Below are 27,562 nucleotides of genomic sequence, written 5' to 3'. Positions count from 1 at the left end.
TAACAGTTCTTCATCTGTGCCTCCATATAGTAACAGTGCTCCCTCTGTACCTCCACATAATAACAGTGCTCCCTCTGTACCTCCACATAATAACAGTGCTCCCTCTGTGCCTCCATATGATTACAGTGCTTCCTCTGTGCATCCATATTTCAGTGCTTCCTCTGTGCCTCTACATAATAACAGTGCTCCCTCTGTACCTCCGCATAATAACAGTGCTCCCTCTGTGCCCCCATATGATAACAGTGCTCCCTCTGTGCCTCCATATGGTAAGAGTGCTCCCTCTGTGCCTCCACATGATAACAGTGCTCCCTCTGTGCCTCCACATGATAACAGTGCTCCCTCTGTGCTTCCATATGATAACAGTGCTCCCTCTGTGCCTCCATATGATTACAGTGCTCCCTCTGTGCCTCCATATGGTAACAGTGCTCCCTCTGTACCTCCATATGATTACAGTGCTCCCTCTGTGCCTCCACATGATGACAGTGCTCCCTCTGTACCTCCATATAATAACTGCTCCCTCTGTGCCTCCACATAATAAAAGTGCTCCCTCTCTACCTCCACACAATAACAGTGCCCCCTCTGTACCCCCATATAATAACAGTGCTCCCTCTATGCCTCCACATGATAACAGTGCTCCCTCTGTACCTCCATAGAATAACAGTGCTCCCTTTGTGCCTCCACATGATTACAGTGCTCCCTCTGTGCCTCCATATGGTAACAGTGCTCCCTCTGTGCCTCCACATGATAACAGTGCTCCCTCTGTGCCTCCACATGATAACAGTGCTCCCTCTGTGCCTCCACATGATAACAGTGCTCCTTCTGTGCCTCCATATGGTAACAGTGGTCCCTCTGTGCCTCCAAATGGTAGCAGAGCTCCCTCTGTGCCTCCATATGGTAACAGTGCTCCCTCTGTACCTCCACATTATAACAGTGCTCCCTCTATACCTCCACATTATAACAGTGCTCCCTCTATACCTCCACATGATAATAGTGCTCCCTCTGTGCCTCCATATGATTACAGTGCTTCCTCTGTGCATCCATATTACAGTGCTTCCTCTGTGCATCCATATTGCAGTGCTTCCTCTGTGCCTCCATATGATTACAGTGGTTCTTCTGTGCCTCCATATGATTACAGTTCTTCCTCTGTGCCTCTGCATAATAACAGTGCTCCCTCTGTACCTCCACATAATAACAGTGCTCCCTCTGTGCCTCCACATAATAACAGTGCTCCCTCTGTACCTCCACATAATAACAGTGCTCCCTCTGTGCCTCCATATGATAACAGTGCTCCCTCTGTGCCTCCATATGGTAAGAGTGCTCCCTCTGTGCCTCCACATGGTAAGAGTGCTCCCTTTGTGTCTCCACATGATAACAGTGCTCCCTCTGTGCTTGCATATGATAACAGTGCTCCCTCTGTGCCTCCATATGGTAACAGTGCTCCCTCTGTGCCTCCATATGGTAACAGTGCCCCCTCTGTACCTCCATATGATTACAGTGCTCACTCTGTGCCTCCACATGATAACAGTGCTCCCTCTGTACCTCCATATAATAACAGTGCTCCCTCTGTGCCTCCACATGATAACAGTGCTCCCTCTGTACCTCCATATAATAACAGTGCTCCCTCTATGCCTCCACATAATAACAGTGCTCCCTCTGTAGCTCCACATAATAACAGCGCTCCCTCTGTGCCTCCACATGATAACAGTGCTCCCTCTGTACCTCCATAGAATAACAGTGCTCCCTTTGTGCCTCCACATAATAACAGTGCTCCCTCTGTGCCTCCACATGATAACAGTGCTCCCTCTGTGCCTCCATATGGTAACAGTGCTCCCTCTGTGCCTCCACATGATAAGAATGCTCCCTCTGTGCCTCCATATGGTAACAGTGCTCCCTCTGTGCCTCCACATGATAACAGTGCTCCCTCTGTGCCTCCACATAATAACAGTGCTCCCTCTGTGCTTCAATATGGTAACAGTGCTCCCTTTGTACCTCCACGTAACAGTGCTCCCTCTGTGCCTCCACATGATAACAGTGCTCCCTCTGTGCCTCCACATGATAACAGTGCTCCCTCTGTGCCTCCACATGATAACAGTTCTCCATCTGTGCCTCCATATAGTAACAGTGCTCCCTCTGTGCCTCCTTATGGTAGCAGAGCTCCCTCTGTGCCTCCATATGGTAACAGTGCTCCCTCTGTGCCTCCACATAACAGTGCTCCCTCTGTACCTCCACATAATAACAGTGCTTTCTATGTGCCTCCATATGCTAACAGTGCTCCCTCCGTGCCAACACATAATAACAGTGCTCCCTCTGTACCTCCACGTAACAGTGCTCCCTCTGTGCCTCCACATGATAACAGTGCTCCCTCTGTGCCTCCACATGATAACAGTGCTCCCTCTGTGCCTCCACATGATAACAGTTCTTCATCTGTGCCTCCATATAGTAACAGTGCTCCCTCTGTACCTCCACATAATAACAGTGCTCCCTCTGTACCTCCACATAATAACAGTGCTCCCTCTGTGCCTCCATATGATTACAGTGCTTCCTCTGTGCATCCATATTACAGTGCTTCCTCTGTGCCTCTACATAATAACAGTGCTCCCTCTGTACCTCCGCATAATAACAGTGCTCCCTCTGTGCCCCCATATGATAACAGTGCTCCCTCTGTGCCTCCATATGGTAAGAGTGCTCCCTCTGTGCCTCCACATGATAACAGTGCTCCCTCTGTGCCTCCACATGATAACAGTGCTCCCTCTGTGCTTCCATATGATAACAGTGCTCCCTCTGTGCCTCCATATGATTACAGTGCTCCCTCTGTGCCTCCATATGGTAACAGTGCTCCCTCTGTACCTCCATATGATTACAGTGCTCCCTCTGTGCCTCCACATGATGACAGTGCTCCCTCTGTACCTCCATATAATAACTGCTCCCTCTGTGCCTCCACATAATAAAAGTGCTCCCTCTCTACCTCCACACAATAACAGTGCCCCCTCTGTACCCCCATATAATAACAGTGCTCCCTCTATGCCTCCACATGATAACAGTGCTCCCTCTGTACCTCCATAGAATAACAGTGCTCCCTTTGTGCCTCCACATGATTACAGTGCTCCCTCTGTGCCTCCATATGGTAACAGTGCTCCCTCTGTGCCTCCACATGATAACAGTGCTCCCTCTGTGCCTCCACATGATAACAGTGCTCCCTCTGTGCCTCCACATGATAACAGTGCTCCCTCTGTGCCTCCATATGGTAACAGTGGTGCCTCTGTGCCTCCAAATGGTAGCAGAGCTCCCTCTGTGCCTCCATATGGTAACAGTGCTCCCTCTGTACCTCCACATTATAACAGTGCTCCCTCTATACCTCCACATTATAACAGTGCTCCCTCTATACCTCCACATGATAATAGTGCTCCCTCTGTGCCTCCATATGATAACAGTGCTCCCTCTGTACCTCCACATAATAACAGTGCTCCCTCTGTGCCTCCACATTATAACAGTGCTCCCTCTGTACCTCCATATAATAACAGTGCTCCCTCTGTATCTCCACATAATAACAGTGCTCCCTCTGTGCCTCCACATAATAACAGTGCTCCCTTTGTGTCTCCACGTAAGTGCTCCCTCTGTGCCTCCACATAATAACAGTGCTCCCTCTGTGCCTCCACATAATAACAGTGCTCCCTTTGTGCCTCAATATGGTAACAGTGCTCCCTCTGTGCCTCCATATGGTAACAGTGCTCTCTCTGCTCCTCCACATAACAGTGCTCCCTCTGTACCTCCACATAATAACAGTACTCCCTCTGTGCCTCCAAATAACAGTGCTCCCTTTGTGCGTCCATATGATAATAGTGCTCCCTCTATTCCTCCACATAATAACAGTACTCCCTCTGTGCCTCCAAATAACAGTGCTCCCTTTGTGCCTCCATATGATAATAGTGCTCACTCTGTGCCTCCATATGGTAACAGTGCTCCCTCTGTACCTCCACTTAATAATAGTGCTCCCTCTGTACATTCACATAATAACAGTGCTCCCTCTGTACCTCCACATAATAACAGTGCTCCCTCTGTACCTCCACATAATAACAGTACTCCCTCTGTACCTCCACATAATAACAGTTCTCCCTCTGTGCCTCCATATGGTAACAGTGCTCCCTCTGTGCCTCCACATAATAACAGTGCTCCCTCTGTTCCTCCACATAACAGTGCTCCCTCTGTGCCTCCACATGATAACAGTGCTCCCTCTGTACCTTCACGTAGTAACAGTGCTCCCTCTGTACCTCCACATAATAACAGTGCTTTCTCTATGCCTCCATATGGCAACAGTGCTCCCTCCGTGCCTCCAAATAATAACAGTGCTCCCTCTGTACCTCCACATAATAACAGTGCTCCCTCTGTACCTCCACATAATAACAGTGCTCCCTCTGTGCCTCCATATGATTACAGTCCTTCCTCTGTGCATCCATATTACCGTGCTTCCTCTGTGCCTCTACATAATAACAGTGCTCCCTCTTTACCTCCACATAATAACAGTTCTCCCTCTGTGCCTCCATATGGTAAGAGTGCTCCCTCTGTACCTCCATATGGTAACAGTGCTCCCTCTGTACCTCCCCATAATAACAGTGCTCCCTCTGTGCCTCCATATGATAACAGTGCTCCCTCTGTGCCTCCATATGGTAAGAGTGCTCCCTCTGTGCCTCCACATGATAACAGTGTTCCCTCTGTGCCTCCACATAATAACAGTGCTCCCTCTGTGCTTCCATATGATAACCGTGCTCCCTCTGTGCCTCCATATGATTACAGTGCTCCCTCTGTGCCTCCATATGGTAACACTGCTCCCTCTGTGCCTCCACATGATAACAGTGCTCCCTCTGTGCCTCCACATAATAACAGTGCTCCCTCTGTGCTTCAATATGGTAACAGTGCTCCCTTTGTACCTCCACGTAACAGTGCTCCCTCTGTGCCTCCACATGATAACAGTGCTCCCTCTGTGCCTCCACATGATAACAGTGCTCCCTCTGTGCCTCCACATGATAACAGTTCTCCATCTGTGCCTCCATATAGTAACAGTGCTCCCTCTGTGCCTCCTTATGGTAACAGAGCTCCCTCTGTGCCTCCATATGGTAACAGTGCTCCCTCTGTGCCTCCACATAACAGTGCTCCCTCTGTACCTCCACATAATAACAGTGCTTTCTATGTGCCTCCATATGGTAACAGTGCTCCCTCCGTGCCAACACATAATAACAGTGCTCCCTCTGTACCTCCACGTAACAGTGCTCCCTCTGTGCCTCCACATGATAACAGTGCTCCCTCTGTGCCTCCACATGATAACAGTGCTCCCTCTGTGCCTCCACATGATAACAGTTCTTCATCTGTGCCTCCATATAGTAACAGTGCTCCCTCTGTACCTCCACATAATAACAGTGCTCCCTCTGTACCTCCACATAATAACAGTGCTCCCTCTGTGCCTCCATATGATTACAGTGCTTCCTCTGTGCATCCATATTTCAGTGCTTCCTCTGTGCCTCTACATAATAACAGTGCTCCCTCTGTACCTCCGCATAATAACAGTGCTCCCTCTGTGCCCCCATATGATAACAGTGCTCCCTCTGTGCCTCCATATGGTAAGAGTGCTCCCTCTGTGCCTCCACATGATAACAGTGCTCCCTCTGTGCCTCCACATGATAACAGTGCTCCCTCTGTGCTTCCATATGATAACAGTGCTCCCTCTGTGCCTCCATATGATTACAGTGCTCCCTCTGTGCCTCCATATGGTAACAGTGCTCCCTCTGTACCTCCATATGATTACAGTGCTCCCTCTGTGCCTCCACATGATGACAGTGCTCCCTCTGTACCTCCATATAATAACTGCTCCCTCTGTGCCTCCACATAATAAAAGTGCTCCCTCTCTACCTCCACACAATAACAGTGCCCCCTCTGTACCCCCATATAATAACAGTGCTCCCTCTATGCCTCCACATGATAACAGTGCTCCCTCTGTACCTCCATAGAATAACAGTGCTCCCTTTGTGCCTCCACATGATTACAGTGCTCCCTCTGTGCCTCCATATGGTAACAGTGCTCCCTCTGTGCCTCCACATGATAACAGTGCTCCCTCTGTGCCTCCACATGATAACAGTGCTCCCTCTGTGCCTCCACATGATAACAGTGCTCCTTCTGTGCCTCCATATGGTAACAGTGGTCCCTCTGTGCCTCCAAATGGTAGCAGAGCTCCCTCTGTGCCTCCATATGGTAACAGTGCTCCCTCTGTACCTCCACATTATAACAGTGCTCCCTCTATACCTCCACATTATAACAGTGCTCCCTCTATACCTCCACATGATAATAGTGCTCCCTCTGTGCCTCCATATGATAACAGTGCTCCCTCTGTACCTCCACATAATAACAGTGCTCCCTCTGTGCCTCCACATTATAACAGTGCTCCCTCTGTACCTCCATATAATAACAGTGCTCCCTCTGTATCTCCACATAATAACAGTGCTCCCTCTGTGCCTCCACATAATAACAGTGCTCCCTTTGTGTCTCCACGTAAGTGCTCCCTCTGTACCTCCACATAATAACAGTGCTCCCTCTGTGCCTCCACATAATAACAGTGCTCCCTTTGTGCCTCAATATGGTAACAGTGCTCCCTCTGTGCCTCCATATGGTAACAGTGCTCTCTCTGCTCCTCCACATAACAGTGCTCCCTCTGTACCTCCACATAATAACAGTACTCCCTCTGTGCCTCCAAATAACAGTGCTCCCTTTGTGCGTCCATATGATAATAGTGCTCCCTCTATTCCTCCACATAATAACAGTACTCCCTCTGTGCCTCCAAATAACAGTGCTCCCTTTGTGCCTCCATATGATAACAGTGCTCACTCTGTGCCTCCATATGGTAACAGTGCTCCCTCTGTACCTCCACTTAATAACAGTGCTCCCTCTGTACATTCACATAATAATAGTGCTCCCTCTGTGCCTCCACATGACTACAGTGCTCCCTCTGTGCCTCCATATGGTAACAGTGCTCCCTATGTGCCTCCACATGATAAGAGTGCTCCGTCTGTACCCCCTTATAATAACAGTGCTCCCTTTGTACCTCCACATAATAACAGTGCTCCCTCTGTACCTCCACATAATAACAGTGCTCCCTCTGTACCTCCACATAATAACAGTGCTCCCTCTGTACCTCCACATAATAACAGTGCTCCCTCTGTGCCTCCATATGATTACAGTCCTTCCTCTGTGCATCCATATTACCTTGCTTCCTCTGTGCCTCTACATAATAACAGTGCTCCCTCTTTACCTCCACATAATAACAGTTCTCCCTCTGTGCCTCCATATGGTAAGAGTGCTCCCTCTGTACCTCCATATGGTAACAGTGCTCCCTCTGTACCTCCCCATAATAACAGTGCTCCCTCTGTGCCTCCATATGATAACAGTGCTCCCTCTGTGCCTCCATATGGTAAGAGTGCTCCCTCTGTGCCTCCACATGATAACAGTGTTCCCTCTGTGCCTCCACATAATAACAGTGCTCCCTCTGTGCTTCCATATGATAACTGTGCTCCCTCTGTGCCTCCATATGATTACAGTGCTCCCTCTGTGCCTCCATATGGTAACAGTGCTCCCTCTGTACCTCCATATGATTACAGTGCTCCCTCTGTGCCTCCACATGATAACAGTGCTCCCTCTGTACCTCCATATAACAGTGCTCCCTCTGTGCCTCCACATAATAACAGTGCTCCCTCTGTACCTCCACACAATAACAGTGCTCCCTCTTTACCCCCATATAATAACAGTGCTCCCTCTATGCCTCCACATAATAACAGTGCTCCCTCTGTAGCTCCACATAATAACAGTACTCCCTCTGTACCTCCACATAATAACAGTTCTCCCTCTGTGCCTCCATATGGTAACAGTGCTCCCTCTGTACCTCCACATAATAACAGTACTCCCTCTGTACCTCCACATAATAACAGTTCTCCCTCTGTGCCTCCATATGGTAACAGTGCTCCCTCTGTGCCTCCACATAATAACAGTGCTCCCTCTGTTCCTCCACATAACAGTGCTCCCTCTGTGCCTCCACATGATAACAGTGCTCCCTCTGTACCTTCACATAATAACAGTGCTCCCTCTGTACCTCCACATAATAACAGTGCTCCCTCTGTACCTCCCCATAATAACAGTGCTCCCTCTGTGCCTCCATATGATAACAGTGCTCCCTCTGTGCCTCCATATGGTAAGAGTGCTCCCTCTGTGCCTCCACATGTTAACAGTGCTCCCTCTGTGCCTCCACATAATAACAGTGCTCCCTCTGTGCTTCCATATGATCACAGTGCTCCCTCTGTGCCTCCATATGATTACAGTGCTCCCTCTGTGCCTCTTTATGGTAACAGTGCTCCATCTGTACCTCCATATGATTACAGTGCTCCCTCTGTGCCTCCACATAATAACAGTTCTCCCTCTGTGCCTCCAGATGGTAACAGTGCTCCCTCTGTGCCTCCACATAATAACAGTGCTCCCTCTGTACCTCCACATGATAACAGTTCTCCATCTGTGCCTCCCTATGGTAACAGTGCTCCCTCTGTACCTCCACATAATAACAGTGCTCCCTCTATACCTCCACATAATAACAGTGCTCCCTCTCTGCCTCCACATAATAACAGTGCTCCCTCTGTGCCTCCACATGATAACAGTTCTCCATCTGTGCCTCCCTATGGTAACAGTGCTCCCTCTGTACCTCCACATAATAACAGTGCTCCCTCATTACCTCCACATTATAACAGTGCTCCCTCTATACCTCCACATGATAATAGTGCTCCCTCTGTACCTCCACATAACAGTGCTCCCTCTGTACCTCCACATAATAACAGTTCTCCCTCTGTGCCTCCATATGGTAACAGTGCTCCCTCTGTGCCTCCACATAATAACAGTGCTCCCTCTGTTCCTCCACATAACAGTGCTCCCTCTGTACCTCCACATAATAACAGTGCTCCCTCTGTACCTCCACATAATAACAGTGCTTTCTCTGTGCCTCCATATGGTAACATTGCTCCCTCCGTGCCTCCACATAATAACAGTGCTCCCTCTGTACCTCCACATAATAACAGTGCTCCCTCTGTACCTCCACATAATAACAGTGTTCCCTCTGTGCCTCCATATGGTAACAGTACTCCCTCTGTGCCTCCATATTATAACAGTGCTCCCTCTGTGCCTCCACATAATAAGTGTTCCCTCTGTGCCTCCACATAATAACCGTGCTCCCTCTGTGCCTCCACATAATAACAGTGCTCCCTCTGTACCTCCACATAATAACAGTGCTCCCTTTATACCTCCACATAATAACAGTGTTCCCTCTGTGCCTCCACATAATAACAGTGCTCCCTCTGTACCTCCACATAATAACAGTGTTCCCTCTGTACCCCCATATAATAACAGTGCTCCCTTTGTACCTCCACATAATAACAGTGCTCCCTCTGTACCTCCACATAATAACAGTGTTCCCTCTGTGCCTCCACATAATAACAGTGCTCCCTCTGTGCCTCCACATAATAACAATGCTCCCTCTGTGCCTCCACATGATAACAGTGCTCCCTCTGTACCTCCATAGAATAACAATGCTCCCTTTGTGCCTCCACATAATAACAGTGCTCCCTCTGTGCCTCCACATGATAACAGTGCTCCCTCTGTGCTTCCATATGGTAACAGTGCTCCCTCTGTGCCTCCACATGATAAGAGTGCTCCCTCTGTGCCTCCACATAATAACAGTACTCCCTCTGTGCTTCAATATGGTAACAGTGCTCCCTTTGTACCTCCACTTAACAGTGCTCCCTCTGTGCCTCCACATGATAACAGTGCTCCCTCTGTGCCTCCACATGATAACAGTGCTCCCTCTGTGCCTCCACATGATAACAGTTCTCCATCTGTGCCTCCCTATGGTAACAGTGCTCCCTCTGTGCCTCCATATGGTAGCAGAGCTCCCTCTGTGCCTCCATATGGTAACAGTGCTCCCTCTGTACCTCCACATTATAACAGTGCTCCCTCTATACCTCCACATTATAACAGTGCTCCCTCTATACCTCCACATGATAATAGTGCTCCCTCTGTGCCTCCATATGATAACAGTGCTCCCTCTGTACCTCCACATAATAACAGTGCTCCCTCTGTGCCTCCACATTATAACAGTGCTCCCTCTGTACCTCCATATAATAACAGTGCTCCCTCTGTATCTCCACATAATAACAGTGCTCCCTCTGTGCCTCCACATAATAACAGTGCTCCCTTTGTGCCTCCATATGATAACAGTGCTCCCTCTGTGCCTCCATATGGTAACTGTGCTCCCTCTGTACCACCACATAATAACAGTGCTCCCTCTGTGCCTCCACATAACAGTGCTCCCTCTGTGCCTCCAAATACGTGCTCCCTCTGTACCTCCACATAATAACAGTGCTCCCTCTCTGCCTCCACATAATAACAGTGCTCCCTCTGTGCCTCCACATAATAATAGTGCTCCCTCTGTGCCTCCACATAATAACAGTGCTCCCTCTGTGCCTCCACATTATAACAGTGCTCCCTCTGTACTTCCACATAATAACAGTGCTCCCTCTGTGCCTCCACATAATAACAGTGCTCCCTCTGTGCCTCCACATAATAACAGTGCTCCTTCTGTGCCTCCACATAATAACAATGCTCCCTCTGTGCCTCCACATGATAACAGTGCTCCCTCTATACCTCCACATGATAATAGTGCTCCCTCTGTACCTCCACATAACAGTGCTTCCTCTGTACCTCCACATAATAACAGTTCTCCCTCTGTGCCTCCATATGGTAACAGTGCTCCCTCTGTGCCTCCACATAATAACAGTGCTCCCTCTGTTCCTCCACATAACAGTGCTCCCTCTGTACCTCCACATAATAACAGTGCTCCCTCTGTACCTCCACATAATAACAGTGCTTTCTCTGTGCCTCCATATGGTAACATTGCTCCCTCCGTGCCTCCACATAATAACAGTGCTCCCTCTGTACCTCCACATAATAACAGTGCTCCCTCTGTACCTCCACATAATAACAGTGTTCCCTCTGTGCCTCCATATGGTAACAGTACTCCCTCTGTGCCTCCATATTATAACAGTGCTCCCTCTGTGCCTCCACATAATAAGTGTTCCCTCTGTGCCTCCACATAATAACCGTGCTCCCTCTGTGCCTCCACATAATAACAGTGCTCCCTCTGTACCTCCACATAATAACAGTGCTCCCTTTATACCTCCACATAATAACAGTGTTCCCTCTGTGCCTCCACATAATAACAGTGCTCCCTCTGTACCTCCACATAATAACAGTGTTCCCTCTGTACCCCCATATAATAACAGTGCTCCCTTTGTACCTCCACATAATAACAGTGCTCCCTCTGTACCTCCACATAATAACAGTGTTCCCTCTGTGCCTCCACATAATAACAGTGCTCCCTCTGTGCCTCCACATAATAACAATGCTCCCTCTGTGCCTCCACATGATAACAGTGCTCCCTCTGTACCTCCATAGAATAACAATGCTCCCTTTGTGCCTCCACATAATAACAGTGCTCCCTCTGTGCCTCCACATGATAACAGTGCTCCCTCTGTGCTTCCATATGGTAACAGTGCTCCCTCTGTGCCTCCACATGATAAGAGTGCTCCCTCTGTGCCTCCACATAATAACAGTACTCCCTCTGTGCTTCAATATGGTAACAGTGCTCCCTTTGTACCTCCACTTAACAGTGCTCCCTCTGTGCCTCCACATGATAACAGTGCTCCCTCTGTGCCTCCACATGATAACAGTGCTCCCTCTGTGCCTCCACATGATAACAGTTCTCCATCTGTGCCTCCCTATGGTAACAGTGCTCCCTCTGTGCCTCCATATGGTAGCAGAGCTCCCTCTGTGCCTCCATATGGTAACAGTGCTCCCTCTGTACCTCCACATTATAACAGTGCTCCCTCTATACCTCCACATTATAACAGTGCTCCCTCTATACCTCCACATGATAATAGTGCTCCCTCTGTGCCTCCATATGATAACAGTGCTCCCTCTGTACCTCCACATAATAACAGTGCTCCCTCTGTGCCTCCACATTATAACAGTGCTCCCTCTGTACCTCCATATAATAACAGTGCTCCCTCTGTATCTCCACATAATAACAGTGCTCCCTCTGTGCCTCCACATAATAACAGTGCTCCCTTTGTGCCTCCATATGATAACAGTGCTCCCTCTGTGCCTCCATATGGTAACTGTGCTCCCTCTGTACCACCACATAATAACAGTGCTCCCTCTGTGCCTCCACATAACAGTGCTCCCTCTGTGCCTCCAAATACGTGCTCCCTCTGTACCTCCACATAATAACAGTGCTCCCTCTCTGCCTCCACATAATAACAGTGCTCCCTCTGTGCCTCCACATAATAATAGTGCTCCCTCTGTGCCTCCACATAATAACAGTGCTCCCTCTGTGCCTCCACATTATAACAGTGCTCCCTCTGTACTTCCACATAATAACAGTGCTCCCTCTGTGCCTCCACATAATAACAGTGCTCCCTCTGTGCCTCCACATAATAACAGTGCTCCTTCTGTGCCTCCACATAATAACAATGCTCCCTCTGTGCCTCCACATGATAACAGTGCTCCCTCTGTACCTCCATAGAATAACAGTGCTCCCTTTGTGCCTCCACATAATAACAGTGCTCCCTCTGTGCCTCCACATGATAACAGTGCTCCCTCTGTGCTTCCATATGGTAACAGTGCTCCCTCTGTGCCTCCACATGATTACAGTGCTCCCTCTGTGCCTCCATATGGTAACAGTGCTCCCTCTGTGCCTCCACATGATAAGAGTGCTCCCTCTGTGCCTCCACATAATAACAGTGCTCCCTCTGTGCTTCAATATGGTAACAGTGCTCCCTTTGTACCTCCACTTAACAGTGCTCCCTCTGTGCCTCCACATGATAACAGTGCTCCCTCTGTGCCTCCACATGATAACAGTGCTCCCTCTGTGCCTCCACATGATAACAGTTCTCCATCTGTGCCTCCCTATGGTAACAGTGCTCCCTCTGTGCCTCCATATGGTAGCAGAGCTCCCTCTGTGCCTCCATATAGTAACAGTGCTCCCTCTGTACCTCCACATTATAACAGTGCTCCCTCTATACCTCCACATTATAACAGTGCTCCCTCTATACCTCCACATGATAATAGTGCTCCCTCTGTGCCTCCATATGATAACAGTGCTCCCTCTGTACCTCCACATAATAACAGTGCTCCCTCTGTGCCTCCACATTATAACAGTGCTCCCTCTGTACCTCCATATAATAACAGTGCTCCCTCTGTATCTCCACATAATAACAGTGCTCCCTCTGTGCCTCCACATAATAACAGTGCTCCCTTTGTGCCTCCATATGATAACAGTGCTCCCTCTGTGCCTCCATATGGTAACTGTGCTCCCTCTGTACCGCCACATAATAACAGTGCTCCCTCTGTGCCTCCACATAACAGTGCTCCCTCTGTGCCTCCAAATACGTGCTCCCTCTGTACCTCCACATAATAACAGTGCTCCCTCTCTGCCTCCACATAATAACAGTGCTCCCTTTGTGCGTCCATATGATAATAGTGCTCCCTCTATTCCTCCACATAATAACAGTACTCCCTCTGTGCCTCCAAATAACAGTGCTCCCTTTGTGCCTCCATATGGTAACAGTGCTCCCTCTGTACCTCCACTTAATAACAGTGCTCCCTCTGTACATTCACATAATAATAGTGCTCCCTCTGTGCCTCTACATAATAACAGTGCTCCCTCTGCTGTTCCTCCACATAATAACAGTGCTCCCTCTGTGCCTCCATATGGTAACAGTGCTCCCTCTGTGCCTCCACATAATAACAGTGCTCCCTCTGTACCTCCACATAATAACAGTGCTCCCTCTGTACCTCCACATAATAACAGTGCTCCCTCTGTACCTCCACATAATAACAGTACTCCCTCTGTACCTCCACATAATAACAGTTCTCCCTCTGTGCCTCCATATGGTAACAGTGCTCCCTCTGTGCCTCCACATAATAACAGTGCTCCCTCTGTTCCTCCACATAACAGTGCTCCCTCTGTGCCTCCACATGATAACAGTGCTCCCTCTGTACCTTCACATAGTAACAGTGCTCCCTCTGTACCTCCACATAATAACAGTGCTTTCTCTGTGCCTCCATATGGCAACAGTGCTCCCTCCGTGCCTCCAAATAATAACAGTGCTCCCTCTGTACCTCCACATAATAACAGTGCTCCCTCTGTACCTCCACATAATAACAGTGCTCCCTCTGTGCCTCCATATGATTACAGTCCTTCCTCTGTGCATCCATATTACCGTGCTTCCTCTGTGCCTCTACATAATAACAGTGCTCCCTCTTTACCTCCACATAATAACAGTTTTCCCTCTGTGCCTCCATATGGTAAGAGTGCTCCCTCTGTACCTCCATATGGTAACAGTGCTCCCTCTGTACCTCCCCATAATAACAGTGCTCCCTCTGTGCCTCCATATGATAACAGTGCTCCCTCTGTGCCTCCATATGGTAAGAGTGCTCCCTCTTTGCCTCCACATGATAACAGTGTTCCCTCTGTGCCTCCACATAATAACAGTGCTCCCTCTGTGCTTCCATATGATAACCGTGCTCCCTCTGTGCTTCCATATGATAACCGTGCTCCCTCTGTGCCTCCATATGATTACATTGCTCCCTCTGTGCCTCCATATGGTAACAGTGCTCCCTCTGTAGCTCCATATGATTACAGTGCTCCCTCTGTGCCTCCACATGATAACAGTGCTCCCTCTGTACCTCCATATAACAGTGCTCCCTCTGTGCCTCCACATAATAACAGTGCTCCCTCTGTACCTCCACACAATAACAGTGCTCCCTCTTTACCCCCATATAATAACAGTGCTCCCTCTATGCCTCCACATAATAACAGTGCTCCCTCTGTAGCTCCACATATTAACAGTACTCCCTCTGTACCTCCACATAATAACAGTACTCCCTCTGTACCTCCACATAATAACAGTTCTCCCTCTGTGCCTCCATATGGTAACAGTGCTCCCTCTGTACCTCCACATAATAACAGTACTCCCTCTGTACCTCCACATAATAACAGTTCTCCCTCTGTGCCTCCATATGGTAACAGTGCTCCCTCTGTGCCTCCACATAATAACAGTGCTCCCTCTGTTCCTCCACATAACAGTGCTCCCTCTGTGCCTCCACATGATAACAGTGCTCCCTCTGTACCTTCACATAACAGTGCTCCCTCTGTACCTCCACATAATAACAGTGCTCCCTCTGTACCTCCCCATAATAACAGTGCTCCCTCTGTGCCTCCATATGATAACAGTGCTCCCTCTGTGCCTCCATATGGTAAGAGTGCTCCCTCTGTGCCTCCACATGTTAACAGTGCTCCCTCTGTGCCTCCACATAATAACAGTGCTCCCTCTGTGCTTCCATATGATCACAGTGCTCCCTCTGTGCCTCCATATGATTACAGTGCTCCCTCTGTGCCTCTTTATGGTAACAGTGCTCCATCTGTACCTCCATATGATTACAGTGCTCCCTCTGTGCCTCCACATAATAACAGTTCTCCCTCTGTGCCTCCAGATGGTAACAGTGCTCCCTCTGTGCCTCCACATAATAACATTGCTCCCTCTGTACCTCCACATAACAGTGCTCCCTCTGTACCTCCACATAATAAGAGTGCTTTCTCTGTGCCTCCATATGGTAAAAGTGCTCACTCCGTGCCTCCACATAATAACAGTGCTCCCTCTGTACCTCCACATAATAATAGTGTTCCCTCTGTGCCTCCATATGGTAACAGTGCTCCCTCTGTGCCTCCATATGATAACCGTGCTCCCTCTGTGCCTCCACATAATAACAGTGTTCCCTCTGTGCCTCCACATAATAACCGTGCTCCCTCTGTGCCTCCACATAATAACAGTGCTCCCTCTGTACCTCCACATAATAACAGTGCTCCCTCTGTACCTCCACATAATAACAGTGTTCCCTCTGTGCCTCCACATAATAACAGTGCTCCCTCTGTACCTCCACATAATAACAGTGTTCCCTCTGTACCCCCATATAATAACAGTGATCCCTTTGTACCTCCACATAATAACAGTGCTCCCTCTGTACCTCCACATAATAACAGTGCTCCCTCTGTACCTCCACATAATAACAGTGTTCTCTCTGTGCCTCCACATAATAACAGTGCTCCCTCTGTGCCTCCACATAATAACAATGCTCCCTCTGTGCCTCCACATGACTACAGTGCTCCCTCTGTGCCTCCATATGGTAACAGTGCTCCCTATGTGCCTCCACATGATAAGAGTGCTCCGTCTGTACCCCCTTATAATAACAGTGCTCCCTTTGTACCTCCACATAATAACAGTGCTCCCTCTGTACCTCCACATAATAACAGTGCTCCCTCTGTACCTCCACATAATAACAGTGCTCCCTCTGTACCTCCATAGAATAACAGTGCTCCCTTTGTGCCTCCACATAATAGCAGTGCTCCCTCTGTGCCTCCACATGATAACAGTGCTCCCTCTGTGCTTCCATATGGTAACAGTGCTCCCTCTGTGCCTCCACATGATTACAGTGCTCCCTCTGTGCCTCCATATGATAACAGTGCTCCCTATGTGCCTCCACATGATAAGAGTGCTCCCTCTGTGCCTCCACATGATAAGAGTGCTCCCTCTGTGCCTCCACATAATAACAGTGCTCCCTCTGTGCTTCAATATGGTAACAGTGCTCTCTTTGTACCTCCACGTAACAGTGCTCCCTCTGTGCCTCCACATGATAACAGTGCTCCCTCTGTGCCTCCACATGATAACAGTGCTCCCTCTGTCCCTCCACATGATAACAGTTCTCCATCTGTGCCTCCCTATGGTAACAGTGCTCCCTCTGTACCTCCACATAATAACAGTGCTCCCTCTATACCTCCACATAATAACAGTGCTCCCTCTCTGCCTCCACATAATAACAGTGCTCCCTCTGTGCCTCCACATGATAACAGTTCTCCATCTGTGCCTCCCTATGGTAACAGTGCTCCCTCTGTACCTCCACATAATAACAGTGCTCCCTCATTACCTCCACATTATAACAGTGCTCCCTCTATACCTCCACATGATAATAGTGCTCCCTCTGTACCTCCACATAACAGTGCTCCCTCTGTACCTCCACATAATAACAGTTCTCCCTCTGTGCCTCCATATGGTAACAGTGCTCCCTCTGTGCCTCCACATAATAACAGTGCTCCCTCTGTTCCTCCACATAACAGTGCTCCCTCTGTACCTCCACATAATAACAGTGCTCCCTCTGTACCTCCACATAATAACAGTGCTTTCTCTGTGCCTCCATATGGTAACATTGCTCCCTCCGTGCCTCCACATGATAACAGTGCTCCCTCTGTACCTCCACATAATAACAGTGCTCCCTCTGTACCTCCACATAATAACAGTGTTCCCTCTGTGCCTCCATATGGTAACAGTACTCCCTCTGTGCCTCCATATTATAACAGTGCTCCCTCTGTGCCTCCACATAATAAGTGTTCCCTCTGTGCCTCCACATAATAACCGTGCTCCCTCTGTGCCTCCACATAATAACAGTGCTCCCTCTGTACCTCCACATAATAACAGTGCTCCCTTTATACCTCCACATAATAACAGTGTTCCCTCTGTGCCTCCACATAATAACAGTGCTCCCTCTGTACCTCCACATAATAACAGTGTTCCCTCTGTACCCCCATATAATAACAGTGCTCCCTTTGTACCTCCACATAATAACAGTGCTCCCTCTGTACCTCCACATAATAACAGTGTTCCCTCTGTGCCTCTACATAATAACAGTGCTCCCTCTGTGCCTCCACATAATAACAATGCTCCCTCTGTGCCTCCACATGATAACAGTGCTCCCTCTGTACCTCCATAGAATAACAGTGCTCCCTTTGTGCCTCCACATAATAACAGTGCTCCCTCTGTGCCTCCACATGATAACAGTGCTCCCTCCGTGCTTCCATATGGTAACAGTGCTCCCTCTGTGCCTCCACATGATAAGAGTGCTCCCTCTGTGCCTCCACATAATAACAGTGCTCCCTCTGTGCTTCAATATGGTAACAGTGCTCCCTTTGTACCTCCACTTAACAGTGCTCCCTCTGTGCCTCCACATGATAACAGTGCTCCCTCTGTGCCTCCACATGATAACAGTGCTCCCTCTGTGCCTCCACATGATAACAGTTCTCCATCTGTGCCTCCCTATGGTAACAGTGCTCCCTCTGTGCCTCCATATGGTAGCAGAGCTCCCTCTGTGCCTCCATATGGTAACAGTGCTCCCTCTGTACCTCCACATTGTAACAGTGCTCCCTCTATACCTCCACATTATAACAGTGCTCCCTGTATACCTCCACATGATAATAGTGCTCCCTCTGTGCCTCCACATAATAACAGTGCTCCCTCTGTACCTCCACATAATAACAGTGCTCCCTCTGTATCTCCACATAATAACAGTGCTCCCTCTGTGCCTCCACATAATAACAGTGCTCCCTTTGTGCCTCCATATGATAACAGTGCTCCCTCTGTGCCTCCATATGGTAACTGTGCTCCCTCTGTACCACCACATAATAACAGTGCTCCCTCTGTGCCTCCACATAACAGTGCTCCCTCTGTGCCTCCAAATACGTGCTCCCTCTGTACCTCCACATAATAACAGTGCTCCCTCTCTGCCTCCACATAATAACAGTGCTCCCTCTGTGCCTCCACATAATAACAGTGCTCCCTCTGTACCTCCACATAATAACAGTGCTCCCTCTGTACCTCCACATAATAACAGTGCTCCCTCTGTGCCTCCACATAATAACAGTGCTCCCTCTGTGCCTCCACATAATAACAGTGCTCCCTCTGTACCTCCACATAATAACAGTTCTCCCTCTGTACCTCCACATAATAACAGTGCTCCCTCTGTACCTCCACATAATAACAGTGCTCCCTCTGTACCTCCACATAATAACAGTGCTCCCTCTGTACCTCCACATAATAACAGTGCTCCCTCTGTGCCTCCACATAATAACAGTGCTCCCTCTGTGCCTCCACATAATAACAGTGCTCCCTCTGTACCTCCACATTATAACAGTGCTCCCTCTGTACTTCCACATAATAACAGTGCTCCCTCTGTGCCTCCACATAATAACAGTGCTCCCTCTGTGCCTCCACATAATAATAGTGCTCCCTCTGTGCCTCCACATAATAACAGTGCTCCCTCTGTACCTCCACATAATAACAGTGCTCCCTCTGTACTTCCACATAATAACAGTGCTCCCTCTGTGCCTCCACATAATAACAGTGCTCCCTCTGTGCCTCCACATAATAATAGTGCTCCCTCTGTGCCTCCACATAACAGTGCTCCCTCTGTACCTCCACATAATAACAGTGCTCCCTCTGTGCCTCCACATAATAACAGTGCTCCCTCTGTGCCTCCACATAATAATAGTGCTCCCTCTGTGCCTCCACATAATAACAGTGCTCCCTCTGTACTTCCACATAATAACAGTGCTCCCTCTGTGCCTCCACATAATAACAGTGCTCCCTCTGTACCTCCACATAATAACAGTGCTCCCTCTGTACCTCCACATAATAACAGTGCTCCCTCTGTGCCTCCACATAATAACAGTGCTCCCTCTGTGCCTCCACATAATAACAGTGCTCCCTCTGTACCTCCACATAATAACAGTGCTCCCTCTGTACCTCCACATAATAACAGTGCTCCCTCTGTACCTCCACATAATAACAGTGCTCCCTCTGTACCTCCACATAATAACAGTGCTCCCTCTGTACCTCCACATAATAACAGTGCTCCCTCTGTACCTCCACATTATAACAGTGCTCCCTCTGTACCTCCATATGATAACAGTGCTCCCTCTGTGCCTCCATATGGTAACAGTGCTCCCTCTGTACCTCCACATAATAACAGTGCTCCCTCTGTACCTCCATATGATAACAGTGCTCCCTCTGTACCTCCACATAATAACAGTGCTCCCTCTGTACCTCCACATAATAACAGTGCTCCCTCTGTACCTCCACATAATAACAGTGCTTTCTCTGTGCCTCCATATGGTAACAGTGCTCCCTCCGTGCCTCCACATAATAACAATGCTCCCTCTGTACCTCCACATAATAACAGTGCTCCCTCTGTACCTCCACATAATAACAGTGTTCCCTCTGTGCCTCCATATGGTAACAGTACTCCCTCTGTGCCTCCATATGATAACAGTGCTCTCTCTGTGCCTCCACATAATAACAGTGTTCCCTCTGTGCCTCCACATAATAACCTTGCTCCCTCTGTGCCTCCACATAACAGTGCTCCCTCTGTACCTCCACATAATGACAGTGCTCCCTCTGCACCTCCACATAATAACAGTGCTCCCTCTGTACCCCCATATAATAACAGTGCTCCCTTTGTACCTCCACATAATAACAGTGCTCCCTCTGTGCCTCCACATAATAACAGTGTTCCCTCTGTGCCTCCACATAATAACAGTGCTCCCTCTGTACCTCCACATAATAACAGTGCTCCCTCTGTGCCTCCACATAATAACAGTGCTCCCTCTGTACCTCCACATAATAACAGTGCTCCCTCTGTACCTCCACATAATAACAGTGCTTTCTCTGTGCCTCCATATGGTAACAGTGCTCCCTCCGTGCCTCCACATAATAACAATGCTCCCTCTGTACCTCCACATAATAACAGTGCTCCCTCTGTACCTCCACATAATAACAGTGTTCCCTCTGTGCCTCCATATGGTAACAGTACTCCCTCTGTGCCTCCATATGATAACAGTGCTCTCTCTGTGCCTCCACATAATAACAGTGTTCCCTCTGTGCCTCCACATAATAACCTTGCTCCCTCTGTGCCTCCACATAACAGTGCTCCCTCTGTACCTCCACATAATGACAGTGCTCCCTCTGTACCTCCACATAATAACAGTGCTCCCTCTGTACCCCCATATAATAACAGTGCTCCCTTTGTACCTCCACATAATAACAGTGCTCCCTCTGTACCTCCACATAATAACAGTGCTCCCTCTGTGCCTCCACATAATAACAGTGCTCCCTCTGTACCTCCACATAATAACAGTGCTCCCTCTGTGCCTCCACATAATAACAGTGCTCCCTCTGTACCTCCACATAATAACAGTGCTCCCTCTGTACCTCCACATGATAACAGTGCTCCCTCTGTACCTCCACATAATAACAGTGCTCCCTCTGTACCCCCATATAATAACAGTGCTCCCTTTGTACCTCCACATAATAACAGTGCTCCTTCTGTGCCTCCACATAATAACAGTGCTCCCTCTGTGCCTCCACATAATAACAGTGCTCCCTCTGTGCCTCCACATAATAACAGTGCTCCCTCTGTGCCTCCACATAATAATAGTGCTCCCTCTGTGCCTCCACATAATAACAGTGCTCCCTCTGTACCTCCACATAATAACAGTGCTCCCTCTGTACTTCCACATAATAACAGTGCTCCCTCTGTGCCTCCACATAATAACAGTGCTCCCTCTGTACTTCCACATAATAACAGTGCTCCCTCTGTGCCTCCACATAATAACAGTGCTCCCTCTGTACCTCCACATAATAACAGTGCTCCCTCTGTACCTCCACATAATAACAGTGCTCCCTCTGTGCCTCCACATAATAACAGTGCTCCCTCTGTACCTCCACATAATAACAGTGCTCCCTCTGTGCCTCCACATAATAACAGTGCTCCCTCTGTGCCTCCACATAATAACAGTGCTCCCTCTGTACCTCCACATAATAACAGTTCTCCCTCTGTACCTCCACATAATAACAGTGCTCCCTCTGTACCTCCACATAATAACAGTGCTCCCTCTGTGCCTCCACATAATAACAGTGCTCCCTCTGTGCCTCCACATAATAATAGTGCTCCCTCTGTGCCTCCACATAATAACAGTGCTCCCTCTGTACCTCCACATTATAACAGTGCTCCCTCTGTACTTCCACATAATAACAGTGCTCCCTCTGTGCCTCCACATAATAACAGTGCTCCCTCTGTGCCTCCACATAATAATAGTGCTCCCTCTGTGCCTCCACATAATAACAGTGCTCCCTCTGTACCTCCACATTATAACAGTGCTCCCTCTGTACTTCCACATAATAACAGTGCTCCCTCTGTGCCTCCACATAATAACAGTGCTCCCTCTGTGCCTCCACATAATAATAGTGCTCCCTCTGTGCCTCCACATAATAACAGTGCTCCCTCTGTACCTCCACATAATAACAGTGCTCCCTCTGTGCCTCCACATAATAACAGTGCTCCCTCTGTGCCTCCACATAATAATAGTGCTCCCTCTGTGTCTCCACATAATAACAGTGCTCCCTCTGTACTTCCACATAATAACAGTGCTCCCTCTGTGCCTCCACATAATAACAGTGCTCCCTCTGTACCTCCACATAATAACAGTGCTCCCTCTGTACCTCCATATGATAACAGTGCTCCCTCTGTGCCTCCATATGGTAACAGTGCTCCCTCTGTACCTCCACATAATAACAGTGCTCCCTCTGTACCTCCATAAGATAACAGTGCTCCCTCTGTACCTCCACATAATAACAGTGCTCCCTCTGTACCTCCACATAATAACAGTGCTCCCTCTGTACCTCCACATAATAACAGTGCTCCCTCTGTACCTCCACATAATAACAGTGCTCCCTCTGTGCCTCTACATAATAACAGTGCTCCCTCTGTACCTCCACATAATAACAGTGCTCCCTCTGTGCCTCCACATAATAACAGTGCTCCCTCTGTGCCTCCACATAATAACAGTGCTCCCTCTGTACCTCCACATAATAACAGTGCTCCCTCTGTGCCTCCACACAATAACAGTGCTCCCTCTGTGCCTCCACACAATAACAGTGCTCCCTCTGTACCTCCACATAATAACAGTGCTCCCTCTGTACCTCCACATAATAACAGTGCTCCCTCTGTACCTCCATATGATAACAGTGCTCCCTCTGTACCTCCACATAATAACAGTGCTCCCTCTGTACCTCCACATAACAGTGCTCCCTCTGTACCTCCACATAATAACAGTGTTCTCTCTGTGCCTCCACATAATAACAGTGCTCCCTTTGTGCCTCCACATAATAACAGTGCTCCCTCTGTACCTCCACATAATAACAGTGCTCCCTCTGTGCCTCCACACAATAACAGTGCTCCCTCTGTGCCTCCACACAATAACAGTGCTCCCTCTGTACCTCCACATAATAACAGTGCTCCCTCTGTACCTCCACATAATAACAGTGCTCCCTCTGTACCTCCATATGATAACAGTGCTCCCTCTGTACCTCCACATAATAACAGTGCTCCCTCTGTACCTCCACATAATAACAGTGCTCCCTCTGTACCTCCACATAATAACAGTGTTCTCTCTGTGCCTCCACATAATAACAGTGCTCCCTCTGTGCCTCCACATAATAACAGTGCTCCCTCTGTACCTCCACATAATAACAGCCATTATGGCGGTGATGGTCTCCTGCTCCTTCTCCCTGCAGGCTCTGGTCCTGCAGAGGTGGCACAATCACCTAACCACCTAATATCTGCACATTCTGCAGCTCTGGCCGGCCGCAGGTCTAATGCTGCCCATGGTGGAGAAGGGAGCTGGTGTCTCACCGCTTCCATCTATGTCCGAATCCTGATGGCACGGATACAATTGAAGGTCTGGGAGATTTTACAGCTCCTCTGGGAGTCGGGATGTCTTCCCCATTCCCAGGAGCATCCTGGAAGTCTCAGGACTACGACAGCAGAGTATTCACTATATATAACAGTAGATGGTGGCAAAACCACAGAATCCTGCGTGTCTACAGAATATCTCATACATATCTGTATCTGTCTGTTTTATATTTCTCGTTCTTGTTGCTATGCCTTTAAGTATAAATGGACCTGAGGCAGTGAAGGTGTTAAACTTCGGATCCTGGCAGAATAAAATGATGTTGCTCATCGCCCTCTGCTGGCCGCTCACATATTGTGCTGTGCTCTGTGTATATATTATTTTTTTTTTTTCTTTTTTTATCGGCATCTCTAATATTCATGCTGATGCATTTTGAGGCTACAGAGCTTTAATTTTTCTCCTTTTTTTTTTTTATAGCTGGTTTTCTCAGCAGCTTCTGCCTATATCCAGACACAGAGCGGAATCCCCCCTCTCCCTCCTTTCTTCCATCCCCCTCTTCAGGCTTCATCAGGAGGAAGAAAAAAAATATAATAACATTCAGGATACACAATGTATAGTTGCTGTGTAAGGGTGATGCTCCTGAATGGGAGAAGCCTGGTCCTCCCTGGCTTCTGAAGGCTTTTTTGCTGGGAGGGGGGTTACTTTTTTTGAAGGAGGGGAGGGGGGGTGCAGAGAGGAAAAAAAAAAACCTTGGAGATTAAGAATGTCTTCAGCGAAGAGGCCAAGAGGAAGGGTAAGTGAGAGGCTGAATGAGAGCGAGAGGAGGGGGCTGTCTAACCTCCCGTGTAACTGGCCTTGCTCCATCGCCATCTTAAGCCGGTGGTGCCTGCTGTAGTTCCCTGACTCAGGCTGCAGGCCCTTTAACCGCAGCACTCTCTTTTTATCCTTGCCGCAAGACTCGGTGGCGCTCGCTGCCCTAGGGAATCAGGATGCTTGTGGATACCCCTATGGACTGCCCATGGGAGCTCCGAGCTAGGTGAGAAAGTGCCAAGTGGGATTTCCGAAAAGCCTGCCCCCTCCTTCCTAGTCTGTGCAATGGGATGGTGGGGGATATATATATTTTTTTCTTTATAGAAAAAAAAAATCCAAATATGAATGTTTTTGTCGTTACGGGTCTACAGTCAGATATTGCAAGTTTGAGGACGAGCCTTGGATGCGGCTGCGGCCGATAATCATTGTTTTGTACATTAAGCTGCGTAGATTATGCGTTCTCCATCAGACTGCAACCGAGCAGAAATTATTGGCTGGAATAAGCAGGGGGTGCCGGACGGAGCCTGGTTATCTGTGTGGGCGTGTATGTATGTGTATATACCCTTAGCGTATATTCATAGGATCATTGTTCTTGCTCTGATTTCTGTATTTAGTACATGTAAATCCTTGAAGAATCAGAATAGTCTTCACACTCGCTGATGTCAACTGAATAGTTAATAATAGTGCATGATACGTCATGTATGATCAGATGAGGGGCACAGATGCAGACCACCGCACAGGAGCTTACTTTCAGCTGTCACAGTGCTGACGACTCTAAAGTGACACGTGCTGGCTAAGATTGTGTCCGGGGTCTTATCCTGGTGCCATACAGTAAGCATCATTCATCTGTCCAATAGACATGGCCAACCATGAATTCGAAAAACTTATGTTATGCAGGGTTACCCAGAATAGGAGATAGATATCTATCTATCTATATATATATATATATATATATATATATATATATATATATATATAGATATATATATAGATATATATAGATATAGATATATATCTATATATATATTATTTTTATATATTTATTTACATATATTATTATTTATTCATAAATATTTATATATATATATTTATACATTTATTTACATATATATATTTATATTCATATATAGATTTTTTTTCATATAATTTTCATATATATTATTTTTTCTTATATATGGTGTGTATATATATATTTTCAGTTTTTTTATATGTATTTTTAGATATATTTCTAAGAAATGTTACCAACATATCTTGAAATGTTCGTTTTTTTTCTCGTGATTGTCCTAATCTAAAATTAATTATCTGCATTTCCTATGGGTTTTTTTTCAACTTTTATTGAAAAATACATGAAGTTTCTATAAAGACTCAATATTTCCACGCTGACCCTTCACCCTGGCATATTCTGGGCCAGATCCTGACTGATGACTGCCCATTCTTGCCTAATCAGGGCTTGGAGTTTATCACAATTTCTGTGTTTTTGTTCGTCCTCCTGCTTTTTGAGGATTGACCACAGGTTCCCAATGGGATTGAGTCTTGGGAAGTTTTTTGGCAATAAATCCACAATGTCAATATTTTGTTCACTGAGACACTTATTTATCACTTTGCCTTGTGACATGGTCACCATCATGCTGGAAAAAGCAGTGTTTATTATCAAAATGCTCCTGTCTTGTTGGGAGAAGTTGCTCTTAGAGGATGGTTAGATCCCATTCTTTATTCATGGCCGTGTTCTTAGGCAAAATTATGGGTGAGCCCCTCCATGGATGAAAAGCCCCCACACATTAACGGTCTCAGAATGCTTTACTGTTGGCATGACACAGGACTCATGGTAGTGCTCTTCTCTTCTCCGGACAATCATTTTATAAACCGTCTGAAGGGGCTTCATCAGGAAAAATAACTTTACCCAAGTCTTCTAAAGGCTCTGCCTCCTCCAGAATGTCAGACTGTCCTTTTTGTTTTTCTTGCAGAAAAGTATTCTTTTTGCTACCCTTCTTGACATCATGATCAGCCTCTAAAAGCATTTTCATCACAGTGTGTGCATATACTCTGACACCTGACTGCTGCCATTCCTGAGCAAGCTCTACACTGGTGTTCAACTGATCTCATAGCTGAGTCCTCTTTGGGAGACAGTCCTGGCACTTGCTGGACCTTCTTGGGTGCTCTGAAGCCTTTTTTAAAGCAATTGAACCTCAATTTGAAGTTCTTGATGATCATATCATGAAAATGGTTGATTTAAAGGCAATCTTACAAGAAGCAATGTCCCTGCCTGTAAAGCCCTTTTGATACAGTGCAATGATGACTGTTTGTGTTTCACTGGAGGTAACTATGATTAACAGAAGAGGACAATGATTTCAAGCACCAGTCCCCTTTTAAAGCAACCAGTCTGCTCTTAGCACTTTGTCATGCTGACAGATTTGTATCAGTTGCCTTGTCCTCATTAACACTTATTTCCTGAGCTAACAAAAAGATCACTGAAATAATATATGAGCAGGTCATGTTCTAACAGAGCTGAAATTTAGTGGGAATGCTTTTTTGCGATTAAGTAAATTTTCATGGTAAGGAATGACAGCATTTTTTTGCAATAACTCTGATCACTCTTCATAACAATTTACAGTTAATGAAAATTGCCACTATAAAAATGAAGCTGCAAACTTTCTGAAAACCAAAATTTTTGTCAGTCTTAAAACTTTTTGTCCACAACTGTACATGTGGCATTATGACAATATCTAAAGAGGTGGTGTGGATACTTTTAGGTCTGATGTATGCACTCTTTAAGAATTGTTTTGTGTGTTTTGAAAATTAATCTTTTAGGGTGTTTTTTTTTCATTTTTATATTTTTTGGTACCAAAATAATCAGTGGGCAGATGTGTCTGAGCATGCTACATAAGTTTGCCCAGTTCACTTTTTGGAAAATGTTTTAAAAAGTTATACCAGATATGTCAGATTGTATTTTTTTCCCATTTCACTATTTCCTGAGGAGTGAGTGTGAGGACAGTCGCACTAGTGATAGTGTCATTATTTCACTGTAAGATGTTTTCTACACAG

The 27,562-nt window shown here is 47.3% G+C and overlaps 1 protein-coding gene across 6 annotated transcripts in view; it reads left to right on the top strand.

Moving 5' to 3' along the window:
* The window catches only part of CHD9 (chromodomain helicase DNA binding protein 9), a 267,201-nt gene that overhangs the window by 106,485 nt on the left and 133,154 nt on the right, over nt 1-27,562 (top strand). For 2 of the 6 annotated variants that reach the window (XM_073659348.1, XM_073659347.1), the window contains exon 1: nt 24,372-24,503. The exons of 3 other annotated variants lie outside the window; for them this stretch is intronic. In XM_073659348.1, coding sequence (XP_073515449.1) covers nt 24,474-24,503 — 30 coding nt within the window. In that variant the 5' untranslated portion in view covers nt 24,372-24,473. Of the gene's footprint in view, nt 1-24,371; nt 24,504-24,579; nt 24,747-27,562 lie in introns of those variants that run through there. One more of the 6 variants, XM_073659350.1, reaches the window with a different exon arrangement.

This window comes from Phyllobates terribilis, unplaced genomic scaffold, assembly GCF_046119375.1.
Source record: "Phyllobates terribilis strain yellow unplaced genomic scaffold, ASM4611937v1 Scaffold_13__5_contigs__length_258822181, whole genome shotgun sequence".
NCBI classification, from domain to species: Eukaryota; Metazoa; Chordata; class Amphibia; order Anura; family Dendrobatidae; genus Phyllobates; species Phyllobates terribilis.
This window is presented reverse-complemented; position numbering and strand designations above follow the sequence as displayed.